This window comes from Haplochromis burtoni, unplaced genomic scaffold (assembly GCF_018398535.1).
Source record: "Haplochromis burtoni strain Fernald_Lab_line unplaced genomic scaffold, NCSU_Asbu1 Contig_41, whole genome shotgun sequence".
Lineage (NCBI taxonomy): Eukaryota > Metazoa > Chordata > Actinopteri > Cichliformes > Cichlidae > Haplochromis > Haplochromis burtoni.
The window spans coordinates 588,880-611,556 of NW_024582402.1; the positions used below are offsets into that span (position 1 = coordinate 588,880).

Consider the following 22,677-nt stretch of genomic DNA (forward strand, 5'->3'; position numbering starts at 1 on the left):
TGATTTGATTTGATTTCACGCAGTATGACAGCTAAGTGTTGGTGAACTCTTCTTACACTAGGGACGATAAATGTCCACCTTCAAGGACGTATTCTTTCAAGATTTAAAGACGTGGACATCCCTCAGACATGAGGACATTTTGCGGGTAATTGCACCTTAGGTTCAAGGATGCGAGGTTAGTTAAAGGATGGTGGAAACTACTCAATATTGATGGCAGGTTGTGTGAACTGGTACCAAGAACCTCCAGGAGAAATCAAAACAACCTCAGTGTATTACTTTAGGAGTTATATGGGAAAACTGATGTCAATCTCTCGTCTGTCTGTAAAATATAAAGCTATAGGCCGCACCCAGCAAATTGAGATTAATAGAGAGACTGGTGACAGAAGACAGACAGCATCCACCTACCTCTAAATCTCACTAATTCAGATGATCTGTGTTTTGTTTAATTCCCACAAAACCCCAAATAAAAATAACATATTGTGGTTTTATGAAGGATTATATGTGGGACTACATCCTCTTTGTGATTTGGATCCATATAAAACAGCTGACTCTCATCTGTCCTCCATCAGCGCACTTTTATTACCTTACTCCTGTAGCTTTTCCATCAGTACATAGTAATTCTACTGGTTATATCAAATATACATGTGTATATATATATTACCCTGTCCCTTTGACTGTCCTCACCCTTCACCCTGAAGCGGCACATTTCAAACCCTTTTTCTCTCATTTCTCCCACTTTTGTTCTCCCCTTCCATCCATCCGTCTCCCCCTCTCTGGTGATCACTCCCCCCTGGGTGATGTGGACAGTTGGATGGCTTTGTGTTTGACACGCGTGTTGGTAGGACACACACACAAATGCACGGGCACACACACTTCCAGTTCCTATTGTCAATAAGATGCTCAGCTGTGAAGCCCCTAGCCCTAATTGTGTGGGGTAAGGACAGTGCCCTTATTGTCCTGCAGATTAGCGCATACGCACACCCACCCACACACACATGTGTCCTCAGACCCCATGGGGTCCCTTTAGAGTGGATGTGCCTTGAGGCAGAAAATCAGGGGCAATTTACGAAAGGGTCCGTTAGGGGATGGGGGATGTACCGCAGTCCTCAGCTTGAAGCTGTAATGTCAAACAGTTTCTTTGGTTTCTTATTTAGGATGACAGAAGTCAGTCTTGTGGTGTATTAATGGAAAAACATGCAAGAATTTGTTTTAGTGAAGCGTACTGACAATTTTCTCAGTGGCGTTGATGGATATGAGCCCTGAGATGCAGAAAATATAGAAAGCAGTTAACAGAAATCTTCCTACCCTGCACATTTCTCTTTGTAGCAGGATAAACATTAAAGTGATCAAACTCAGGGCAATTCGTTTCCTTGGTTTAGACACAATTACTTAAACAATGAAATCTCTATATAGTATAATAAAAGAAAGATTTTGTGTTTAACACCTAGTGTTACTTTATCGCTCGTTCTTGGATTTTGCATACAGTGTGTTATTGCTGTCATGCTGGACAAATGCAATCAATTTGTGTGATCACTGGTTTGAAGCAAAGCCTCCCAAAACTAAAACCCGGAAAAGCCTCTTAGCCACAAGAATTAGGGGGCTGAGTTTGGGGGTTTGTATTTTAAATGCAAATTAGAAGTACATAAATTAAATAAACAAGAAAATATACCTTCACCTTGTGATTTGACGCACTGTGTTTACAGCTGATCCTAGACTATGATGACAGAATACAAAGGATTGCAGAAATTAAACAACCAGGAGTTCCACTTTATTTCATGTGAGTTTGTCTAAAAATAAACACGGGGAAATTCCAAAGTCAGATACACTTTGATCAAAAAACAAAAAAGCTTTCTGTGGAAATGAAATCTCAGATTCTTTCCCAGATTTCTGACTTTCCTTTCTCACTCCTTCCTTGTTAGCCTACAGCAGGGGTGCCCAATCCCGGTCCTCGAGAGCTACCGTCCTGCAGCTTTTAGATGCATCCTTGTTCCCACACACCCGAATCAAATGAATGGCTTGTTATCAGGCCTTTGCCAAACATGATGGCATGCTGAAGAGGTAATCAAACCATTTGATTCAGCTGTGTTAGAGTAGAGATGCATCTAAAAGCTGCAGGATAGTAGCTCTCGAGGACTGGGATTGGGCAGCCCTGCCCTACAGTGACCTGAAGCCTACAGTGAGTGCTTACATTCAAAACCACTGACCTTCGGTGGATGGTATTTAGAATAGTGGCAAGTAAGTAAAGACGCTGGTTTGAGTACATGCAGATGTATGAACACTGTGTAGGGCAAAGGTAATGTTTGTGACCCATTCAGGTGATCCATAGCCCCCAGTGTGTTTATACACATCTGTACATTTCCTCTTTTCCACCTCCAGCCTGAATGAAGCCAGTTAACTGGCTCTGACGTAAGTGTGTGTGTGTGTGTGTGGGGTGGGGGGTAGTTCTCAGCACTCTGAGCCATGTTCATGTTAACATTTTAAAGACTTTAAGCATAGGCAAGTTACACAGTGACAGCACAAACAGGAAAAAGAGAACGTTCACCTTCAAAATAAAAGTTATAATATTTTTTCCCTCTTAGGAATTTGTTTCCAATATAATAAAAGCAGTCATTTTCACAGCCAGGAACCACTCTCCAACTAGTTAAGGATTACACATGTTCCATTGTGACCAGAGGTTGTCATGATCACCTGACAACCTCTGCCCGTTATCCAGGCCTGTGTGACTGTGGTTTACCATTATATATCTCTTTTAAGCTATAACTGTGTAAAACAGCAACTTGCTGGTTTAGTGGGCATAATTGCCAGACATTTCCTTGACTCTTAACAATGATGGAACATCTTGTAGAGACTTTAGAATTCCTGATTCAATCCCATAACAGAATGTTTTAGATAAAAAAAACAAAACAAAACATAGCAGCTATCCAAAAGCTATTCATGTAATCTAATCTGATCTTTCTTTATCTAACACACACACACACACACACACACACACACACACACACACACACACACACACACACGCTGAACACTGCATCAGGGACAACTTGGGTAGCCAGGGACCAATCCAGTCGACCGTCTCTTCCACCTGAGCCACAGCCATCCTTCTCATAAGCCATCCAGCAGTAGCACCAAAACCATTTTCACACATGAAATATAGACACTTCAGGGATAATAAGATCTGGACATTGTCCCACATTCTCTGAAACTGCTATTTCTAACATGTACACACGAAAGAGGGCAATCCACTTCAGACGTGTTCTCACTACTGGAGTATTTCCACGCCCTGCCCTGGGCGAGAGGAGGTGTCTGGGTAGAACATATTTCGTTCACTGGTATTGAACTGCTACCTGCATTATTCTCACCTTGGAACAAATTGGTGCATTCTAACATCATACAAGTCTTTGTTGTTAGATATCAGGTAATGTCTAGTAAAATCCAGGGATGCAGTGAATGCTTTAAATGGTTAAATTCAGCAAAGCAATAAATATAGTCCCCAAAACTCTGAACTGTCCCTTGAAGTCTCGTTTGTGTTTTTGTTGCGGGGTGGTGGTGTTGTACATGAACTCCTCATTAAACGCGACCTCACCGTTAGTTGTAGCTGTTTGAAAGCAAAAGTCATACAAACCAAGATTTACTCTCACACAACTCTCTGTTATTGCAAATTGCGCTTGAATGCCTGAGCTGACATGTGATGTAATGATACAGTGGGAGATGTGTTGTCGTGCGGGTTTTAGTTCCCCGGTGGTCACACCAGTCCTGGGGAAAGTAAGCTCATACAGGAAGTGAGCTGGCAGGGCCCCGGTCCTGCAGGATTGCACATCTACACGACTATATATGTGTTAATGTGTCTGCGCGTGTGAGTCAGCAAACACGTGTGTGCCGTGTTTTCTAAATGCCACACGGTGATGAGAGAAAGATCCGAGGACAGAGTGTGAGGAGCTTGTGCGAGAGCTTTCCGGAATGTGCTTGTTTTGTCTGTAGTACTTTATTTACTTTCCTGATTTCTTAATTGACTGATGTAGCTGCAGGAAAAGGCTGATAAATGAACATAGTCATCACATCACCTCAGAGTTATGCAGTAGTTATGCTGTAATTTGCAGTTGTGGGCAGATAAAGGAGGTGACAACAGGAAAGAGCAGCCGGCACAGAGTGTAATAGAGCAGAACAAAAGAGAGCGGGGGTCATCACCCAGACAGCACTGAATCTGATGTGCTAATTGCACACATGGAAAGTGGACAAAAAGGAACACTTGGTACTCAGCTACAGTAATCAAATACTGTGAAAACAATTATTTATTCTTTTAACCTTTTTTTAAGATCTTTTGCTTAATATCTTTTGCAAGAATGTCGTCCTCGTGTGTTTAACTGTAGCTTTCCACGTACCAGTGCACGTAGGACACGACCTGCCTTTCTCACCTTATCGCCTGAAATGTGCACACGATCCGCTCGTGCACGTGTCGGGGTGGACGAGTACGTGAACATGTGTGTCTGTGTGTGGCTCCAGCAGTCGGGGCGGGGGTTGGTGTGGTTGGTTGGCTCTGTGTGAGCTCTTTGTGAGAAGTGGGGAGTCGTGGGGGTGTACCGGGTGTTTCTCTCAGCTGCCTGCTGGTCTGGTTGCTGTTGGTAACTTTGCTTGATTAGATCAACGGATCGGCTTTCAGGCCTCTCTCCCGCTCCCCCACCCCACCCCCAGCTCTCCTCTCGGAAAGGCTGAAGTGGAACTGAAACTGGAGTGGTGCTAAAAGTCCGCGCGGAGCTGCGAGTTGCGGCGGAGGAAATCGTGACGGTGCTGCCTTGGAAACGCTTGTCGGAGTTCGAGCACAAGTGAGTTGGGGGAAGGTGGGGGGTAAGAAAAGAAGTGATAGCCTCAGGACAGATAAGCTCCAGGGAGAGAAAAGAGGGAGGGAACAAGGGAGGGAGGAGGAGGAGGAGGCAAGAGGGAGAGAGAGAGAGAGGTGGGAAGCTCTGAGGAAAGAAGTCTCTCGCTCTCTTTCTGTCTGTCCGACTTGCCGGCTGCTGCTTCTTCTTCCTCCTGTCTTCTTGGGTTTTCTGGCTGCCGGCGACTGGCTGGAGGAGTTTCAGCTTGTTTTCCGCCTGCCTTTCGGATTTGAACATGGACTCAGGCTGAACAGCTACGCGCACTGAGCTGTGAGAAGAGTCACTGGAGATTCCCCGTAAGCAGCTTGATCTGATCTGATGTCTACAAGGTGAAGTGTGTCTTTGCTCAAATATCCCGCTGAGGGAGATTGTTGCTATTTCAGGAGTGTGTGTACTTGTGGAAGAAACAGCAGCCTTAGAGCGATGAAGTGCTCTTTGTGACAGTTCATACAGGGATAGACGATGTAGGTTAAAAGTCGCTGTTAGTATGATTCATTTTTCATCATGTTTACGAGAGACTGTGATGAGCATACGCATTGCTGCTTTTGCTGGAAACATTTCCTTCTCTTTTGGATGCTGCTTCACACTGAGCCTCTCCTCCCTCCGGCTCTCCCTCTTCTTGCTCACCTTCTGTCGCTTTTAATTCTCTTAATGGTCTCGAGGTCTCAGCTGGTCAGCTGGGATACCCCTGTGTGTGTATGTGTATTTGTGTGTCTGCTTGCGCGCGCGTGTGTGTGTGTGTGTGGGGAGGGGGGGGCAGCTTTTGTTTGGGAGAGAGACAGTTGCGAGTTCTCAGATAAACTACCTCTGGATTTCCCCCCTGCTCACATGCAATAAGATAGATCCTGCTTTCTATTTTTAAACACTATTGTTTGTCTATATATTTGTGAGCACCTGAGTGCTCGCTCCGCAGTAGCATTTCTGTCACTGTTGTGTTTAGTCTATGGATTGGGGCAGGAGGGCGTATTTGTGTAGTCCATTCTGGGATAGAGAGATAGCAGCTCTCCTTTCTGACTTTATCCTTTTGTTTTGTCAGCTGCTGACCGCTGTTTTCTCTCTGCTCCAACCCTTCCATTGTTTTTTGCTCCCTTAAGCTCTCTTTATTTCACTCAGATGCAGATCCATGCAGCTTTACTCCTTTGCAGCCGCTGCTATTTAACATTTTCTGATACCTTTTGTTGATTTTGTAATTCCTTTTTTGTCTTTCTCTTCTTAAAAACTAAGAGAAGTGGGGAGGGTTCTCAGTGTCATGCTGTGTCCCTCTCATTCTCTCTCACTGTGTGTGTGTGTGTGTGTGTGTGTGTGTGTGTGTGTGTGTGTGTGTGTGTGTGCTTTTCTCAATCAGATATCTGAGCAGAGCAGCATGTGAGCTGTGTCTGAATCCTAAAACATACAGTTTCCATTATTTTGGTTTTGCCAGTCCAGGTGTCTAAATCTCAAATATAACAAGTTGTTACACGATGCTGATCAGATGGAAATGTCAGGATGTTGGTCCAGCACGTTTGCCTAACTCAGATGGCATAAACAACTGAGTGAAATGCCATGAAGCTTTGGTTGCCATCATTAGATCAAAAAATGTAATTCAGCCAATGTTTTTATTTCATGACAGTCCCATTGTTATCAGCTGAATTTTGAGGTTTATCCTCATTACCAAATGTTGCTTAGCAAAAATGGTTAGCCATAAACTGCATCTAAGAGATGCAACTAGACGTCCTCCAGACATCAATTATTAATTCAAGCCTTGAGCTGGTCACAACGATAGCCCCACCCTAAAGCGTGCATTGCATTATTGTCCTTTTTGACTAATTGGGGTGTGCATTAGGAGTTCAACCTAGCCATCAGGTCACCAGCAAAGAGTGTAATGGCTTCACAGATCGTGGGAGCTGGAGGTCATTTTCCCATATGCTTCTGTAGTGCTGAGCTTTGTTTGCAGTCAGTAGTGTCGCCTCCTGCTGGTCAGTAAAAAGAATACACATGCCAGCCGCTTGAGCACTGATGTCACTTTTAAAGCCCAGAAGCCAATTTTTAGTTAGTGTGGCTAAAAAGGTAACATCACTCCTGTACGTCAGCATCATTGACTAATTAATAAACTTTTAGCTCCAAAAAACTCCCCAGTGTTTTGTAGTTGTATAAACAGATTATCTGTGATTCAGAGTTTTCAACATCATTACATCATACGAGGTATATAAGTATATATGTTTTCAAAAATTCCTGGGTTGTGCTTTCACTTGTGTGGGTGTGACACGTTTCATCACACTAGTGGAAGCGGCTCAGCTAAGTGACCGAGGCAGCAGCAGTGCATCAAATTCACACAGACTTTGATGCAGTTTCTTTACTGCTGGGGTTGTGAATCTGCCACAGCTGCCCCAGAAAGCTTTATGTATGGCATTGCCAAGGCCGTGTCTGTGTGTGGACACGTGTGTCCATATGTCTGCGAGAGAGGGGTGAATAGGTTCTGCATAGCTGTCCATAAAGGGGTGCTCAATCACTGTAGCACTAATGGTCTTCCCTTAGGGCGCCATGGATTTCTAAGGTGTTGCGACAGGCATGGAAGAAGCATAGCAGCTTAGAAGCAGACAGCATCCTCTGCATCTTAGAGTTTCATAATGCTGGAAAGTAGATCAGTTTCAGTTCCTAAGTCACCCGTGATTCTGTTTAATATTAAGGTGAAAGAGCAGAGCACATTAATGTGAACCGAGCAGGAAGATGTAGGAGATGGAACATGATTCATTAGGGAACGTGGTTCCAGACAGCGTCTCTGTAAAGTTAACTCTGTAAAGAGTTAACACACTGATGGAACAAAGAAGGAGAGTGAGTGGGAATCCATCAAGAGCAATGCATCAGAGATGGAGTAAAAAAAAAAAAAAGTGGGAAAAGGAAAAAGGCAGCCATTAACTTTCACGGTACATGTGTCATTGTATCTGTGAGAGAGTGTTTGTGACAGTGAGCATGTGCAATAGTATGCAGCTATGTCCGGAGTTTTGCAACCTGTGCTTTTTCTGCTTGCTGAGCTTGCATTGCAATGCCACACGCTAAACGCCATTACAAACTGATAGGGTGTCAGTTCTGCTAGTCTCCCTGGATTTAGTGGCACTGGAAGGCAGAAAGAGGGTAGCAGAGACAAATGGGTGAGGCAGCGGGAATGAGAGCTGAGAGAGAATTTAAGGAGAGTGTAGCAAATACAGGAAAGCTGTTGAAAACAGCTGTGTGAAGAGACAGGACAGCGAGAGGGTCAAACCTACAAAGGGTGACTGCGATAGAGAGTGGTAACGTCTCTTTCTGCTGAAGCCTAATAAGTCCAGAGGTGTCATCAGCTGGAGGAGTTTAAAATCCCAGTCCACTGTCTCTGTCTGTATTTTGACATCATGTTAGGAGCCAGACGGTACAGTTTATGTCTGGCTCTGGCATCTTCATCTACCCAGGGATTCCCTCAGTAGGAATGAATGTCAGCAATGTAGAGAGGATGGTAGTTTGTTTAATCTAGTGGGTACAGCTGTTGCTATGAAGAGATGCTGTATGTTATAAATGTGTGTTTGGGATTGTGTGTGAGTGCTGGTTTTGTACGCTGTGGTGCCCAGACGTCCTCCCAGGAGTGGAAAGTGGAAGAAGTGACCATTTTGTGATTCATTTTCAGACGTCACGAGAATGATGCAAAGTTGCGGTAATTTGGAGTGACAGGCAAGGTTCACATTTGGGCCTCGAACAAAAAGGCAAAGCAGGTTTGAGCAGAACAAAATCACGAGACACAAGTTTGTTTGCCTGCTCCAAAGCTTTACATTGTTTCCTGATAGACTTCTGTGGCGCTGCGTGGTGAATTTGACACTAAAGAATAATTAATAGATATTTTAACTGTTTTTCTTTTTTTCTTGAAGCCAACCCATTGACATTCCTTCAGAGGGAAAAACAGACACCTCAATATGTCAGGAGGAAGCTGCTGAATTTCTTGTTCAGTAACTGAAACAGACACGTGAACTTTCAGCTCGCTGCTCATTGTGTTTAAACGAATGAATCTGTTTGACTGAAGTTGAGTCTGGCTTTATTGCATGTCATAACCCTTTTGCTCTAAATGAATGAGAATGACTTAAATTGGCATTTTGGCAAATAGGCTAATTTGCTTTCTTGCAGTTGAAGTAAATTAAGATTGAAAACGCCCCTGATAGAAAATTACAGCGAGCAGCCTGCATAGTTAGAAAGAGAAAAGACAAGAAAAAAACTATTGAACTAACCAGCTGCTGATTACACTCCTTATATTAAACAGACAGATATAAGTGGTGTTTGTGGCAAGGCAGGTGAGTAAGTAGATTTCCAAAGAATATAATAATACGATAATACATATGATTTCTTCTGCTGTCGCTGTCTAAAGGTGGCTGTGACTCTCAGGCTAGACATTCATGAATGAACCGATAATCAGGAAGCTATTAGCCGTTATCCTTTGTAAACTTCTGCGTCATTTCTTTAAAAGTCCTTGATTAACTGCCAAGCAAGTGCACACTCACAGTAAACACCGCCGCATTAAAGACTGTGCTGAAGACTCGGGACAACTCGGTTTCTGTTAATCACAGTTTTATATTTAAACACAGCGCTCAGGGTTCTTGGCGTAATTTTTGTGGAAAAGCCCACAGACGTTTCTAGTCTGTTCTCAGAGGGTGGTGCAGTATGAGTGAGAGGTTCCTCGGCAGTTTCCTTTCCCTGTGTGTGAGCTGTCCCTGCATGCGTGTGTCTGTGTGAGTGACTTCAAAGCCTGTCTGCCCAGTCAGAGCTTGCTGGTCAGTTTCAAATGAAACGCAGTCCGTGAGACAGGCCGACACACTCACACGCACTCGCACACACAGTGCACGCCTCTAATACAATGTTACATACTTACAGACACACACACCTCCCCGAGCTTCCAGGTGGCTGCAGCTTGTTAGTGGTACAGCAGGAGAAGCCAGATGAAGCCAGCCCACACCAGCTGCACTGCCCTCTACCTGCCTTCTTATCTCATTCTTTCCCAACTTTTCACCTCGCTGTTAGTGGAATTTCAGGTTTCGATAGTTTTTTCTTTGTGTCATATCTTAAAGACGACTTTGCCGATCGACTTTTTTTTTTTTAGCTTTTTGTTCTTCGTTTTTCTTTCTAGTCTCTCTTCTGATCATCCCTATCCTATCCTACCTTTGCATATTCCTTCCATATTAAAGCTAATCAAACCCCTAATTTAAACTTGTAAAAGTAAATTGATATCTCCTACCACAATAGTGGCGGTGCACAAACACGTACTATCTTGTGACATTATAGATCAAATGATTAATTGACCAAGAAAACAATAATCATGGAGTTATTAGAAAGAAACTTGCCTTCTTTTGCGTGTGTGTGTATTTGGCACGTGCGTAGCTCTACGTCAGCTGCTGTCCACTCCATACCTGCTTAACTCTGACTGCATGAAGGGATGAGTGCAGTCTTAAAGGAGCCAGTAGCAGGAGAAGAGGAAGATGGAGGGAGGTAAAGTAAACAACAGATGGTGGAAGCATGTTGCTGCTACTCGCAGCAGTATGCCAGCCCACCACCAGCTTCTTGCGAGGTTACTATGCAACGGTGACCGTGACGATATGGAGGTCAGAGGTCAAGTGCCTCCTTGATGACGGCCCCGTAATGCCACGCGCCGTGCCAGACTGAACCAGCTGAGACACATGTATAAAGACGCTGAGAGAGCGTACGAATTTATGTTTTCCTTGGCTGAGGTTTGGCGGCGATGACTGTTGAAATCTTCCATGCAGCGTCCACCCTTGACCCACCTGCCAGCAGTGATGACACACACTGAGGCAGCTGTCTGTGCTGTGTCCGTTTGTGTGTGTGTGTGTCCGAGTGCTGAGTCGTTTCATGCTGAGGAGTGAACTGAGTAGTGGCATACATTGGCTGGTGTGGCTGGTAGGTGCCATGACCTTCACGGAGAGAGGAAAAAGAAAGAGAGCAAGAGAGAGAACTGGAAAATGCACGTGGTCAAAATGAGACGCTTGTATTCGTGCTGTGGAATATCTTTATTCCACAGCACGGACCAGCAAGGACCAGCTTTAGGGCTCGGGTGTGAGGACTTTGGGGGAAAATGACGACATTTGAACTGATCCTGTGTGGAGTTAAAAGGTTTGAATTAGGGTTGGGGTGAGGCATTTCAGCTGTGATGGCTGAGGGTAAGCCCTGTCCACAGACTATGAGTTTTTCACCATTGTTTTTAGTTATACCTTACTTTTTTTGCTATTGTTAACCTTTATTTTGCCATTCAGTCCCCAATCTTAATCTACAGTACAAAAAAAAAAAAAACAGTTTGAGAAGCTTTTGTGAAAATGTACTTTATTGCAATATTTTTTTAACTCAATGTTATTTTTTTAGGCTTAAGTAACTAGTTTGAATAAAAAAAAATGAGACAATAGACCCTATTTAGAAATTTTGATACAGTAGCAGAGCAGCTTCTCATGTAAACTGTAAATAGCAGTTTGTATTGTCAATAGCAGAACGAGGTTAGATCTTCGGTAGCTGCCTTTTGTGCTTTCGCATTTTTTTTGTAACACAGTGCAGTGTTGACAGGTAAATAAGGTGTGAATCACTCATATTGAAGTGTGAGACACTCTTACCAGAAGAAGTGTCAGTAAATTTAACACACACACACACAGACAGTCACTTTGTGGCTTATTCAGGATGAGGTAAATACAAGCAGCAGACATGCAGGGAGCTGTGTGATTCACTTCCCTGTTTGCATGAAGTGTGGCTGTTTTCCTGTGAACAGGAAGCTGAAGCTGTCGTTCCAGGAAGAGATCATTACGTTGGTTGAAGTGCACCGAACTTGCCTGTGTGCGTGTGACAATGAGAAATCGTGTCTTTGTTGCAGCTTCGCATAAGGGTTTCAATTGGTTTACTGCAACAACTTTAAAAAATAATTACTAAAATAAACAAGTTAATATTTTGTCTATTTAGATGTCCAAGTTCCAATTTATTTAGATGTGCGTAAATCAAATAGAAATATCACAGGAATGTTATAATGAGGTGACCAGAGTGAGAGAAATTAATGATTTGGATTCCCAAAGTGGAAGTGAAATAACAAGAAACTAAGTAAAAACTAAACTAAAACTTAAAGCGTCTACAGTGGAAACTGATTTTTACCAATGAAAACGAAAACTGTTTCCTAAAGATGAAAGTATTGACTGTGGTTACAGCTCGCTCTTGTTTTATGTGTCACACACACGAGCGTCAAAGACAGAACTAGAGCCATGTTTCATCATATTTTACCAAACGCCTCGGCATGCAGACTAGCTGAAGTTTTCAACTCCGTCACACAGAGGATTGGAGATAAATTATTACCTTGTGCGTTCCGTTTGCCTGCTGTTGATATTTTTGCAAACTCAGGCAATACCCATTAAATTTGCATTAACAAAATGAGAGTGTGGTAGGTTCAGATCTGGGCTATGTTGCACAACTGGGCAATGTTTGCACGGTAACATGCGTGTGCTGGCACAGGCGCATGACTTTCTTGGTAGGATGCATGATGAGTCAGAGGAAATACATGGGTATTTGTGCCAGTAATTGTCCTGTTCATTGTGTATTTCTCTGAAATCAAAGCCACACAAAATCTGTGAAACAATAAGTTTTGACACCCGTTGCCATCACTGTGCTTCTCTTTCAGCTCCTCTATATTTTCTTTCTTTTTTTGATATCTGCCATCTCTGTTTTTATTTACGTGTTTTTCTTCTTGTGCTTCTCTCAACAGGAGTGACAGCGGCTCTGTCTTTCTGAAGAAATCTGTGGCATGAAACCAGATCACACAGGTCTCTCATACACCTTCATCTCCCTTTACCACTCTCCAGTTAGAAACACACTCCTCAGCTTCACTGCATTGATGAGGTAACGTCAGGCTCCGTGCAAGAACCCACCTGCAGCGGCGACTCCTTCCCCTCTTCCTTCCTCTTCCTTCTGTCAGTCATTGCACCGCAGCCATGGGCCAAAAGATCTCTGGCAGCATTAAATCAGTAGATGGTCGCGGGGAAAGCGGTGGCTCCCCATCCTACCGACCCCTGACTCATCGTCGGCAGCACCCTGAGCTAAGGGGCCCGGATTTCTTCAAACCTCCCAGGCTGGATCTCCTACTGGACATGCCGTGCGCTGGACTGGAGACTCAACTCCGTCACGCGTGGAACGCCGATGACCGGTCGCTTAACATCTTCATCAAAGAGGACGACAAGTTAACTTTTCATCGCCACCCTGTCGCTCAGAGCACGGACTGCATCCGGGGGCGGGTCGGATACACGAGGGGACTCCATGTATGGAAGATCAACTGGCCTGTCCGGCAGCGAGGCACCCACGCTGTGGTCGGAGTAGCAACCTCCGAAGCTCCTTTACATTCTGTTGGCTACACAGCGTTAGTGGGGTCAGACTGCGAGTCCTGGGGCTGGGATCTGGGACGTAATAGGCTCTACCACGACAGTAAGAACAGGGCGCACAGCTCACTGCCCTCTTACCCTTGTTTCCTGGAGCCAGAGGAGTCGTTCACCCTTCCGGACTCTCTGCTAGTGATACTGGACATGGACGAAGGGACCTTAAGTTTTATGGTGGATGGACAGTATCTAGGAGTGGCATTTAGAGGACTGAAAGGAAAGAAACTGTATCCCATCGTCAGCGCCGTGTGGGGACATTGTGAGATATCCATGAAGTACATCAACGGCCTGGATCGTAAGTAACCGCTTTTTGGTGACTATTTACACATTATGAGCATAATCCAGCAGTAATAGTAGTAGTGGAGACTACTCAGAGTTCATATTCACATTCCTTAGATCAGCGGTCCCCAACCTTTTTTTGCGCCATGGACCGGTTTATGCCCGACAATATTTTCACGGACCGGCCTTTAAGGTGTCGCGGATAAATGCAACAAAATAAAACCAGTACCGGTACTGAAAAAAGAAGATTTATTCATAACACACATGAAAAGACCCAGGAAAACTGAGTTAACGATCAAAACGATAACAAAATAACGCTGAAAACCATACATTTCACACCTGAGCCTCAACTCTCGCGGCCCGGTATCAAACGACTCACGGACCGGTACCGGTCCGAGGCCCAGGGATTGGGGACCGCTGCCTTAGATGTCCTACCTACAAAGAATGCCTGATATAAAAAAAAGGAAAAGGAAAAAAAAGGAAACCACTGAACTAAACTAATGTGGCGGTGTCGTAATACCTTCATGGTGTTGTAAGAATTTCAGTTTGTTGTGTCACTCTTCTGAGATTGCAAATCTGACACACTTTCTTTGGCAGCAAACAGGGTGAAAATTAGTTTGAGTACCACTGGAAGGAGTCCACGTGTTCTGCAACATTCATTATTCAGTACTCAGTACTGAAAGCATTAGTGTCTCAGCGGTTTGAGTGTGCAATTTCTAGTGTTTTTTTTCTTCTTCTTTTTAAATTGAAGTGCTTTCGTTAGCGATGCTTGAAGCCGGAGAGGAGTCTTGAGTTATTTCAGAAAGACAGAGAAGGTGTTTTTTAACAAAGCAGTCAGATGTTAGTGATGGATGCGTTGGGTTGATTTTGTTATATTTTTCAGTGATTTGGCTTTTTTCCGGCTGTAGAAGTGTATCATGAGCTAACGGTGTTTCAAATTGCTGTGGCAGAGCAGACATGTGGTGCACACATGAAGTAAAAGAGTAGTTTAAAATACTCTTTTGCAGGTTTTTTGGTTTTGATTGGGTAAACAGATTGCTTGTGATTGTTTTCTTTGATCTCTGAACTCTCTCCCACTGTCTGCATGTGCGCGCCAAAAGAGAAGAGACAGGCCCCCCCGTCACAGTCTAAACAGTAACGCTTTGAACGTCTCGTTAAAAGCTCACTTAGACTCACATCACGGACACTTACACGTATGAACACACACCTGCCAGGAAGGGAAAGGGTGTGTTGTGACAACAGACTTTTAATCTCCCTCCCTTTTAGTTCGCTGAGCCCTGTGGGTCTTATTTGATTTCACAACAGGGTGTGCTTTTGTGTGTAACCCCAACAGCAATCTCAAGGCTCAAAGGAAAACCCGTCGCTCTCTGTAGTTTGTTACATCTCATTTCTCTTTGCCCAATCATCTCAAATTTCTGTTTGAATTTTTTTTTCTCTCAAAACTTCTCTGCTCTCCAGGGACGCCATGACACCAAGAGCCCATTTTCTTCTCTAAAAAAGATAACAGGCGTAATTCCAGCTTTAAATTGGGGGGTTTTTTGCCTTAAAATTGCAGCTGGCCAACTGGAATATGAATCAGAAAAAAACCCTCTTGCCTGAACTGTATTTATTTTCTATCCTTCAGTTTAACTCCTGTTATATGTGTGCATTTAAATCTTTTAATCTCCAACCTGTCACTATTAAACATTGTTTGACTGCTTAAAAGCACTGTACCTCAGTCATTTTTCATTTATGTAGAATATTGAGTCCGTTTTAAAGCACTCGCTTCTACAATCTTACAGCCTTCATGCTGTGAAATGAGGTTTGGCTGTGTGTAAAGCTTAATGCAGGGAGGAGGGTAGAGGCCCATCGTCGCAAGCCGGCTGAGCTGTGTGTATGAGAGATAGACACTGACACGGCATGAAATTAAGAAAATACATATTTTTGGTCAGAGTACAAAACAGAATGAAGAAGACTCAAAAATCAGGGGATCTTGGGAAGACACTGGTTGTAGTGAGCAAGAAATATCTAACTAACTGTAACCAGTCACAGCTTTTATTAGAATACGGTCTTTATTATACAGCCATGCATTCAGAATTTCCCAAACAAAGTAAATGAAATCTCATGTGAATGTGTGCGCAAACACACGGAAACAAAAGCGTGTTTGAGAGAGGCCTAAGGTAGGGGAAGTCCGCTCGGACTACCAAATCCGTAACAATTCATTCGGTTTCTGATTCCATTCATTTGTTGCTGAGACGTCGTTTTGGGTTATTAGCGCTCCAGGCGTCGCTCTGAATTCCAAACAAAGACAGCAGTGAGTGATATTTCAAGGGTTTAGTGAAAAGGTGAAGTAAATAGCCTAAAGCAGGGTCTCTTTGACGCAGGGCAGGCTGTGATTACAGTCTGTGCGGCAGCTTCTTTCAGTATCAGTTTTGGATTGAATCGGCTCGTCTGCCCTGCAGATGACTCGAGTAGAGAGAATGAAGTCATAATTGCTGTCTGCCTGTGAGTAAAGGAGTGTCTGTGTGCACAGCAAACCATGATTGTGTGGTCAGCTGAAGAACAGACGTTGTTTCACCTTTTTGTTTTCTTTTTTCACGGTAATCGCTCGGTAGTGACTGTATCTAATGAGCCGACCTATGAGAAGCCACCGTTGGGTTGTTTGTAAATTATTGTTGGAGGAAGAAACAACGCGATTGCCGGGTATTAAAAAGAGATTTGTTGGTGCGCCGTCTTCACATCACCCTGTTTGCTTTCTCATCACTCCGGCTCGGGCCCCTGTTGCTCTGTGATCGTCATTTTGCTCCACCTGAGATCATTACTCCCATTCCTGCAGTGACACACCGGAGAGCGATGAAGCCAGCAGCACTTCAGGCTCATGGCAGTTTTTGTAAGGTTGCACAAAGTGACCAGAAATGGATATGAACTTAAGTCTGCATTGTCCTGCACATGTGAGCCCTCTTCCTTCAGAGGCTTCCTCCATAAACATGTGAACTGATCTGTTTGCCAGTTAGAGTATATTTAACTTAATAGATGCTATGTTGCATAAACTACATATGCAGCTAATTTCTTTGCAACCTTAAAGGACTCTCCTTCTTCCCCTTGGTTCTTTTTCTTCCGCTCATAGTTTTCTCTTGTCCTGTGTCTATAATTGTGCCAATTAGTGGCACTTTGATTAGCTAAAATGGGACCTTTAGCCCTGATATGTGCCATTTTCTCTCCTGTCTTTGTACTCCAGCGCATATTATGCAGAATGCCGCTGCAAAATCTGGCAGTTTAACAGCTAATTTACAAACCACCCAGAGTATAATTCCTTTTTTTCTCTGAATAATTAAATGCAGTTTCTGGGCACATATTGCTGTTATCAGCTTATAAATGCAATTTCAGGGGATGGTTTTCACTACAGTTACTTGTCCAGAATTTCTTTCCTGCCGGTGAAGCCAATGTCTGCGTGGTTTTCTCACGTGGCTGAATAGTTTCCCCCGTCCAACAGCTGTCATATGATTTATCCATACAGACAATTAAGCCGACCAGTCATTGTTGCATCATGGGCTGGGAGGGAAGCAAAGGGGAAAACAGAGTTGAAAAGGTTGGGGGGGGGGGAAAAGCAGATAAGGTGGGAGAGAGAGTGACGGAATGGAAGAAAACCCAAGAGAGACGGTTACAGCTGAGAGAATTGGTAAAAGCAGGATAACATCTGCAAGTCGCAGCGAGCATACTGAAGTTTTATCAGGAGAAGGGTGGAAGCAGAGCACAAAGGCAGCGAGAGAGAAGGGTTTGCACAGTAAGGGATGTGTGACAGGCGCACAGCTGATCAGCTCTCTGAGCTGAAAAAGCTGGTGTTGTTGGTATTGCAATACAAACCACAAAAGGCCACAAAAAACACATTAAAAATGATGAAAAATGAATCTTAAAATATTTAAATGCTGAATTTTTCTTTTTGCAGCACTTCACAGACACAGGCACTACCACAGGGTTTTCTCTGCCATTAATTTATACTTCACAGTCAAAATCACAACTGCCGGCTTATTCAGGATTATTCACATTCCAGCAGATCTGTCGACGTGAAGTGACCCGGTTTCTTTTTCCTGTAAGCCAGCTGAGAGCTGACACCCTGACCTCCCTCCCTCTCTCCTACTGTTTAGTCTGCATCACATGAGCTTACACACTCCAGGTCAGACCTAAACCAGCTGCAGCCACCTACTCACTAGAACTTCACACAGCGGTCTTAGTTGTGTCTGGGTTGTTTACATGAAGATCATGGCACCCTAAGATCCCCAGAAAGCGCACTGTCTGTCAGTAGGAATGCTTTAATTGATGTCTGGTTTTTTCAGGTTCATAAATGATCAGGAATTCACTCTTTAGTAGAAAGTATTTAACCTTTCCAGAGCTTTTATAGTAATGATTGCAGTTTTTGTTCAAGTGCTGGTTTATCAGATCAAAACAAAGTCGGCACAAACTCCGTTGCCCTCCTTTGTGATATTAAGCCATGCACATTTGGATTTCTTAGATCTGCTGCGGTTTTGAGGCGTTCTTGTCTCAGATTTCTGCAGGCGCTAAAATACGGTGAGGGTTTTTTAAAATTGTGTGTTGGTAAAAGGACGGAAATGTTTATTTTTGAAAACAGAAAAGCAACTCGTCCTCAAGGAAGTGACTACTTTCTATTGAAGTAGTTTCAAAGATCACTGTGAAGTCGAGCATTGTGGCATGTGGGAAATTTAAAGGTGGGTGTCATAAAACCACAGCATATAAAATTAAACCCAGCATTTTTAATTTGGGTACTTTAGCGCTCGTTAATTTCCTTATTATTTGGCTTTTGCATGTCAATTTCACTCCAGGATGGATGAACGGGATGCCAGTATCTGAACCATTAGCTTTCATGTTAGGAGCAGTGACTCAGCTTCCTGAGCTAGTGCGTGGAGTTTCGCACCAACTGCTGGCTGTGATATGTGGGTCACTGGGTTGGTGATTTAGCTTAACTTGGCTGCCAGCCTTAGGCTTGCATCCTGCTCTTTATGGTTCCCTGATATGTCTCCCTGTGCTTTTTACTGTCACATTTGCATGCATCACTGGTTTGTTTTTCTCTGTCTTGTTCGTTCGTTTCCCCCGAAGTGTTTGCTCCTTTGCACATTTAGCTATAAGCAGCTTCTTTGAAGCCCACACAAAGTGGGGAGGGGGGGAAGAAGAAAAGTTATACTTTGTGCTTTTCTTTAAACAACCCGACACTGATTTTGAATTTCTTCCAGATATTTTGATCATCCATAATTGAGAGAGCACTTTGTTTTTGCACCTGCTCTGCTAAATGTGCAAATTTTTTTCGTGGCTAATTTGTAGTGCCTACACAGTAGCTTAATAGCTTGTGCAAATTGTCTCAGAAGAAGCTACGTCAACAACTGTTCTGCCTAAATTAAATGTCCTCGGTGGCCGAATGCCTCTGATATGTTCTGGGACTCTGCCTTTCTTGATATATAATATTAAGAACACCTCTGATTGGTCGCTCTGACACTGCAAAACAAGATTAAATGACACAGAAAAAGCTCAAATGGAGGTTTGAAAGTGCCTCGTGTTTCTTTTTCCATCCTCTGCTTTGAGATCTAAACACCCTCGGCTGCAGCGGGGAACGGTGGTGTCATCTCAGTGTGCTCACAATCAAATATTTAACAGCAGAGATGAGCAGTGAAGAAGAGAAGAAAGAGGCATAGAAAACATAAAAAAATAAAACGGAGATAGACAAAGTAAAGAATTGGAGAGGAGCGGAGGGGAAACCAGCGACATGCGAGAGATAAAAGGCAAACAGAGAACATGAACTAAACAGAGCCTAAAAAGTGAGGATGGTGATTTTATTATGCTCTCTAGTGTCAAAGCTTTAAGAAAAAAGAGGCACTAAAAAGCAACAAGAGTGAGGAAGGAGAAAAAGAGAACAGAATAGAGAGAACTGAACAGATAAATATAGCTAAAAAAAAGTGCATGGAAAGTGCGATGGAGGCAGCTCTGAAATGTGGGAATAATCACAGATTGGCAGCTAGAATGAGGACTGACAGAGACAGGCTGATAAAAGGCAAAGAAGGGAAGGAGCGCTATTAGAGATGAAGAAGACGGGAGGTGTGCAGAGCGAACGAGGGCCAAATTGAAAGTCATGTCGAGCCACTGGTGTCGGTTCTGGTCACATAAACTGATAGATGATGTGGGAATCATGGAGCAGCGCTGAAGCCGGGTGCTAATGAAGAGCTCCAGGGCAAACGTCGGTCTGATTAGTAAAAGGACAAGTGCTGGAATATGAATCAGTGTTTTCGACATACTCAAACACAATCTAATGCATATAACGAGATTTGAGATTTTTAATCTTAATCCGTGTGAATATTTAAAATATTTAGTTAAAATAATCAGTGTACAGCTGTTTATCAGTGTACTTAGCTTATCTCAAGAGCTGTTCCTGGGCCTAAAAATGCAATAATCTATGATCTCACAGCAATAATCACTGGCTGGCTTTTATGCAGCTTCATTCAAAGAGCTTTAGAGAGAAACTGGGGTAACCTTTTCCAGGCTTAAGCTTGTCGACTTAAAATAGCTAATGACCTTACCGTGGCTAACAGCTCAACTGCTGTCGAGTGATGCCTTTGCCCGAGTCGATTATACAACTTTAATTGAGAATCCCAAGTCCAGCATCAGTGTTTCAGTTACAGCGATGACCTGGTTCAGCTTCTAAACTTCTCAAAATAAGTGGACTATTTAAGCAGATCAGCTGCACTGCAAATTAATTGCCTACTTGTAAAACCAGATTAACTCGAGTTGTTGTTTTTTTTAGATGGTTTCAGACTCGTATGACTGCGTGTCTGCTGAACTGTGCTGCGTGTCTGCAGCGAGTATGTGTCTCCTGACTGTTTTCTGTTCCCACTTTCTTTCTTCGGCTGCTTTTTTTCCTCCTTTCTGTTTATTTCTTTTCTCTTTCATTGATTCCATCACATTAATGGGCTCATATCGATCTACACCCCCAAGACCAGAGCCGTGCACACCTGCTCTTACTAATGTAAGAGCTGCTTGACATTAATTTTGTGTAACTTAGTGCCGGAGAAAAAGGTCAATAACGGGCAAAGAGGTATTTTAAATTCAACACAGGATGAAGTGTTACACGTGTACTTTTCACCTTGTCCACAACATTGGTGGCATTTTGCAACTTTAAAAGCACAATTATAGCTTTCCTATAGCTAACTAATGGCAAACACAGTCTGAAGTAGTCTACAGCGAGGAGAAAAAAAGTCTCAAATGCTGAATGCTTCCCTGTGAATCTGTGAATAGTGACATAGCCAAGGGAGCCGGCGCATTAACATTTCCCCACTGTACCACCAGTATGCGTGTTAAAAGTTCTGCTATCAGTTGTGTTGGTTTTTGTGTAAAACAGAAATGGCCCTCATGCTGAGAGAAGATGAGAGACAGACTGAATTACTGCAGAAAGAAATCTCTGTGATTTCACACCTGATTATCTCCCCATTTATCCTGCCTCTCTGTCAGGACTGATCCATTTCCCCGTCTGTCCCGTCCTGAGCTTTTGTGTGTGTTTCGTAAGGCTTTTTTTCCCCGGCATGGGATACAGAACGCTGCAGGCTTCATTAAGTGATGGCATTTTGTCATTCACACAGGGGGTCACTTTTAACTTAATGGTTCTTACATCTTCATCCAGACATACCCGAAACAATGATGGAGAGAGCCACGGTGTGCACGGCCCACACGAACAACCCCAGAGAGACAGCTTTGTTATTTTGTACATGTTCAGACTTGGTGAAGCTACATGACGGCCTTTCGAGTTCTTATAAGAAGGCGACCCGGGCGCTCATTCGGACATGGAGCCAACATACAGTAAGATGCCATCCTTTAATGGAAAGGGGATAGAACTGTAGAAAGACACAAGTCCTCGTCAATTAACTTTTAAAAGTCTTTTAAGCCAGGGAAAGGGCTTTAGGTGAATCAGTTTTGCTTTGCAGCCTCTTATGCAGCGCAGCACCAGCCACCAGACAAATTTATGCAAGCATGAGAAGCTTAGAAGCCAAAATTAGTTTTGAAAGCTCAGCAGTTGCCTTTTACAAACCCATAAATCCCATGTTTAACGCTGCCACAGACAAAACTATGACTGTGAGCCACGCTTTTCCCAGACACTGGAGCCTTGTTTGGGTGACATAGAAGAAGAATATTACCTTAGACTGTTGCCTTTACTTGTAGGTAAATGCACAAAACTATTTGGGTGCGTGTGTAATCTTTCCACTTTAATAGAAAATAAATAAATAAAATAAACCAGAGGAATGATTTTGATAGTGTTCAGGCTCTGATGACTCAGAACAGCATTGTTTTCATTTATTAAATCTGCCACCAACACACACAAACGCACACACAGTGAGGCCCACAGGTCCGATGTTATTAACAGGGCGATCCAATCACTCCCCGGCTTTGTAACGAAGGAGAGCAGTAATGAATGAGAGCAAGATAATCCTCCACAATCTTCGTCTCCTTCATTCTTTGTTCAGGAAGCTGTAGGCACAGCCGCTAATCAACACTTCAATTTGGCCTCCTGACATTACCAATTTACTGACAGGCTGGATTCCTTTTGTGCGCTCTCAGGGATTCAGTTCTATTTAAAGGTCTCTCGGCCCTCTCTCTGTGTCTTTTCGGCATTTTCCTCCCCGATGAATGAAACTCCCTCAGCTTATTCAACTGTTTATCAGTTCATTTCCTCGACTTATTTTTTGCGGCACTGCAGAACAACTGCTGTTGCGCTCCAAGCTATTAGCCGAGTTAAAGGTACCTGAAGGCACTGATAGTCCGAACGCCGCCATCTCTCTTGTTGATCTGGATGTTTCTCCTCTGCGGTTTCCCTTGTGACATACGAAGAGGAGCTAAAGTCTGTCCATGGACTACGTCCACCTGTTCCTGTTAAAAGCAAGCCGCACTGTTTAGATGACAAAACTTCAGATGTGTCCTGTTTGCACATCTTGTCAGAGCGATGTCATGACTTTGGTCAAGGGGTTTGCATTAGTGTTCAGGAATCCTGGCCTTTAAAACAGCAGAGACGTGATGTAATGGATTAATTTTTATGCCCTTGGAATAGCTCCTCTTAATGTTTCTAATCATGGAAAGTTGGCAGCTCTCACTTG

General features: G+C 43.5%; 1 protein-coding gene across 12 annotated transcripts in view; it reads left to right on the forward strand.

The window, feature by feature from the left end:
- LOC102305867 (SPRY domain-containing SOCS box protein 4) overlaps nucleotides 1–22,677 on the forward strand; it is an 82,310-nt gene that overhangs the window by 29,887 nt on the left and 29,746 nt on the right. For 9 of the 12 annotated variants that reach the window (XM_005920610.3, XM_005920614.3, XM_005920607.3 and 6 more), the window contains one exon: nucleotides 12,613–13,571. In XM_005920610.3, coding sequence (XP_005920672.1) covers nucleotides 12,839–13,571 — 733 coding nt within the window. In that variant the 5' untranslated portion in view covers nucleotides 12,613–12,838. Of the gene's footprint in view, nucleotides 1–2,992; nucleotides 4,824–4,979; nucleotides 5,207–12,612; nucleotides 13,572–22,677 lie in introns of those variants that run through there. The other 3 variants (XM_005920617.3, XM_005920616.2, XM_042219989.1) reach the window with 3 other exon arrangements.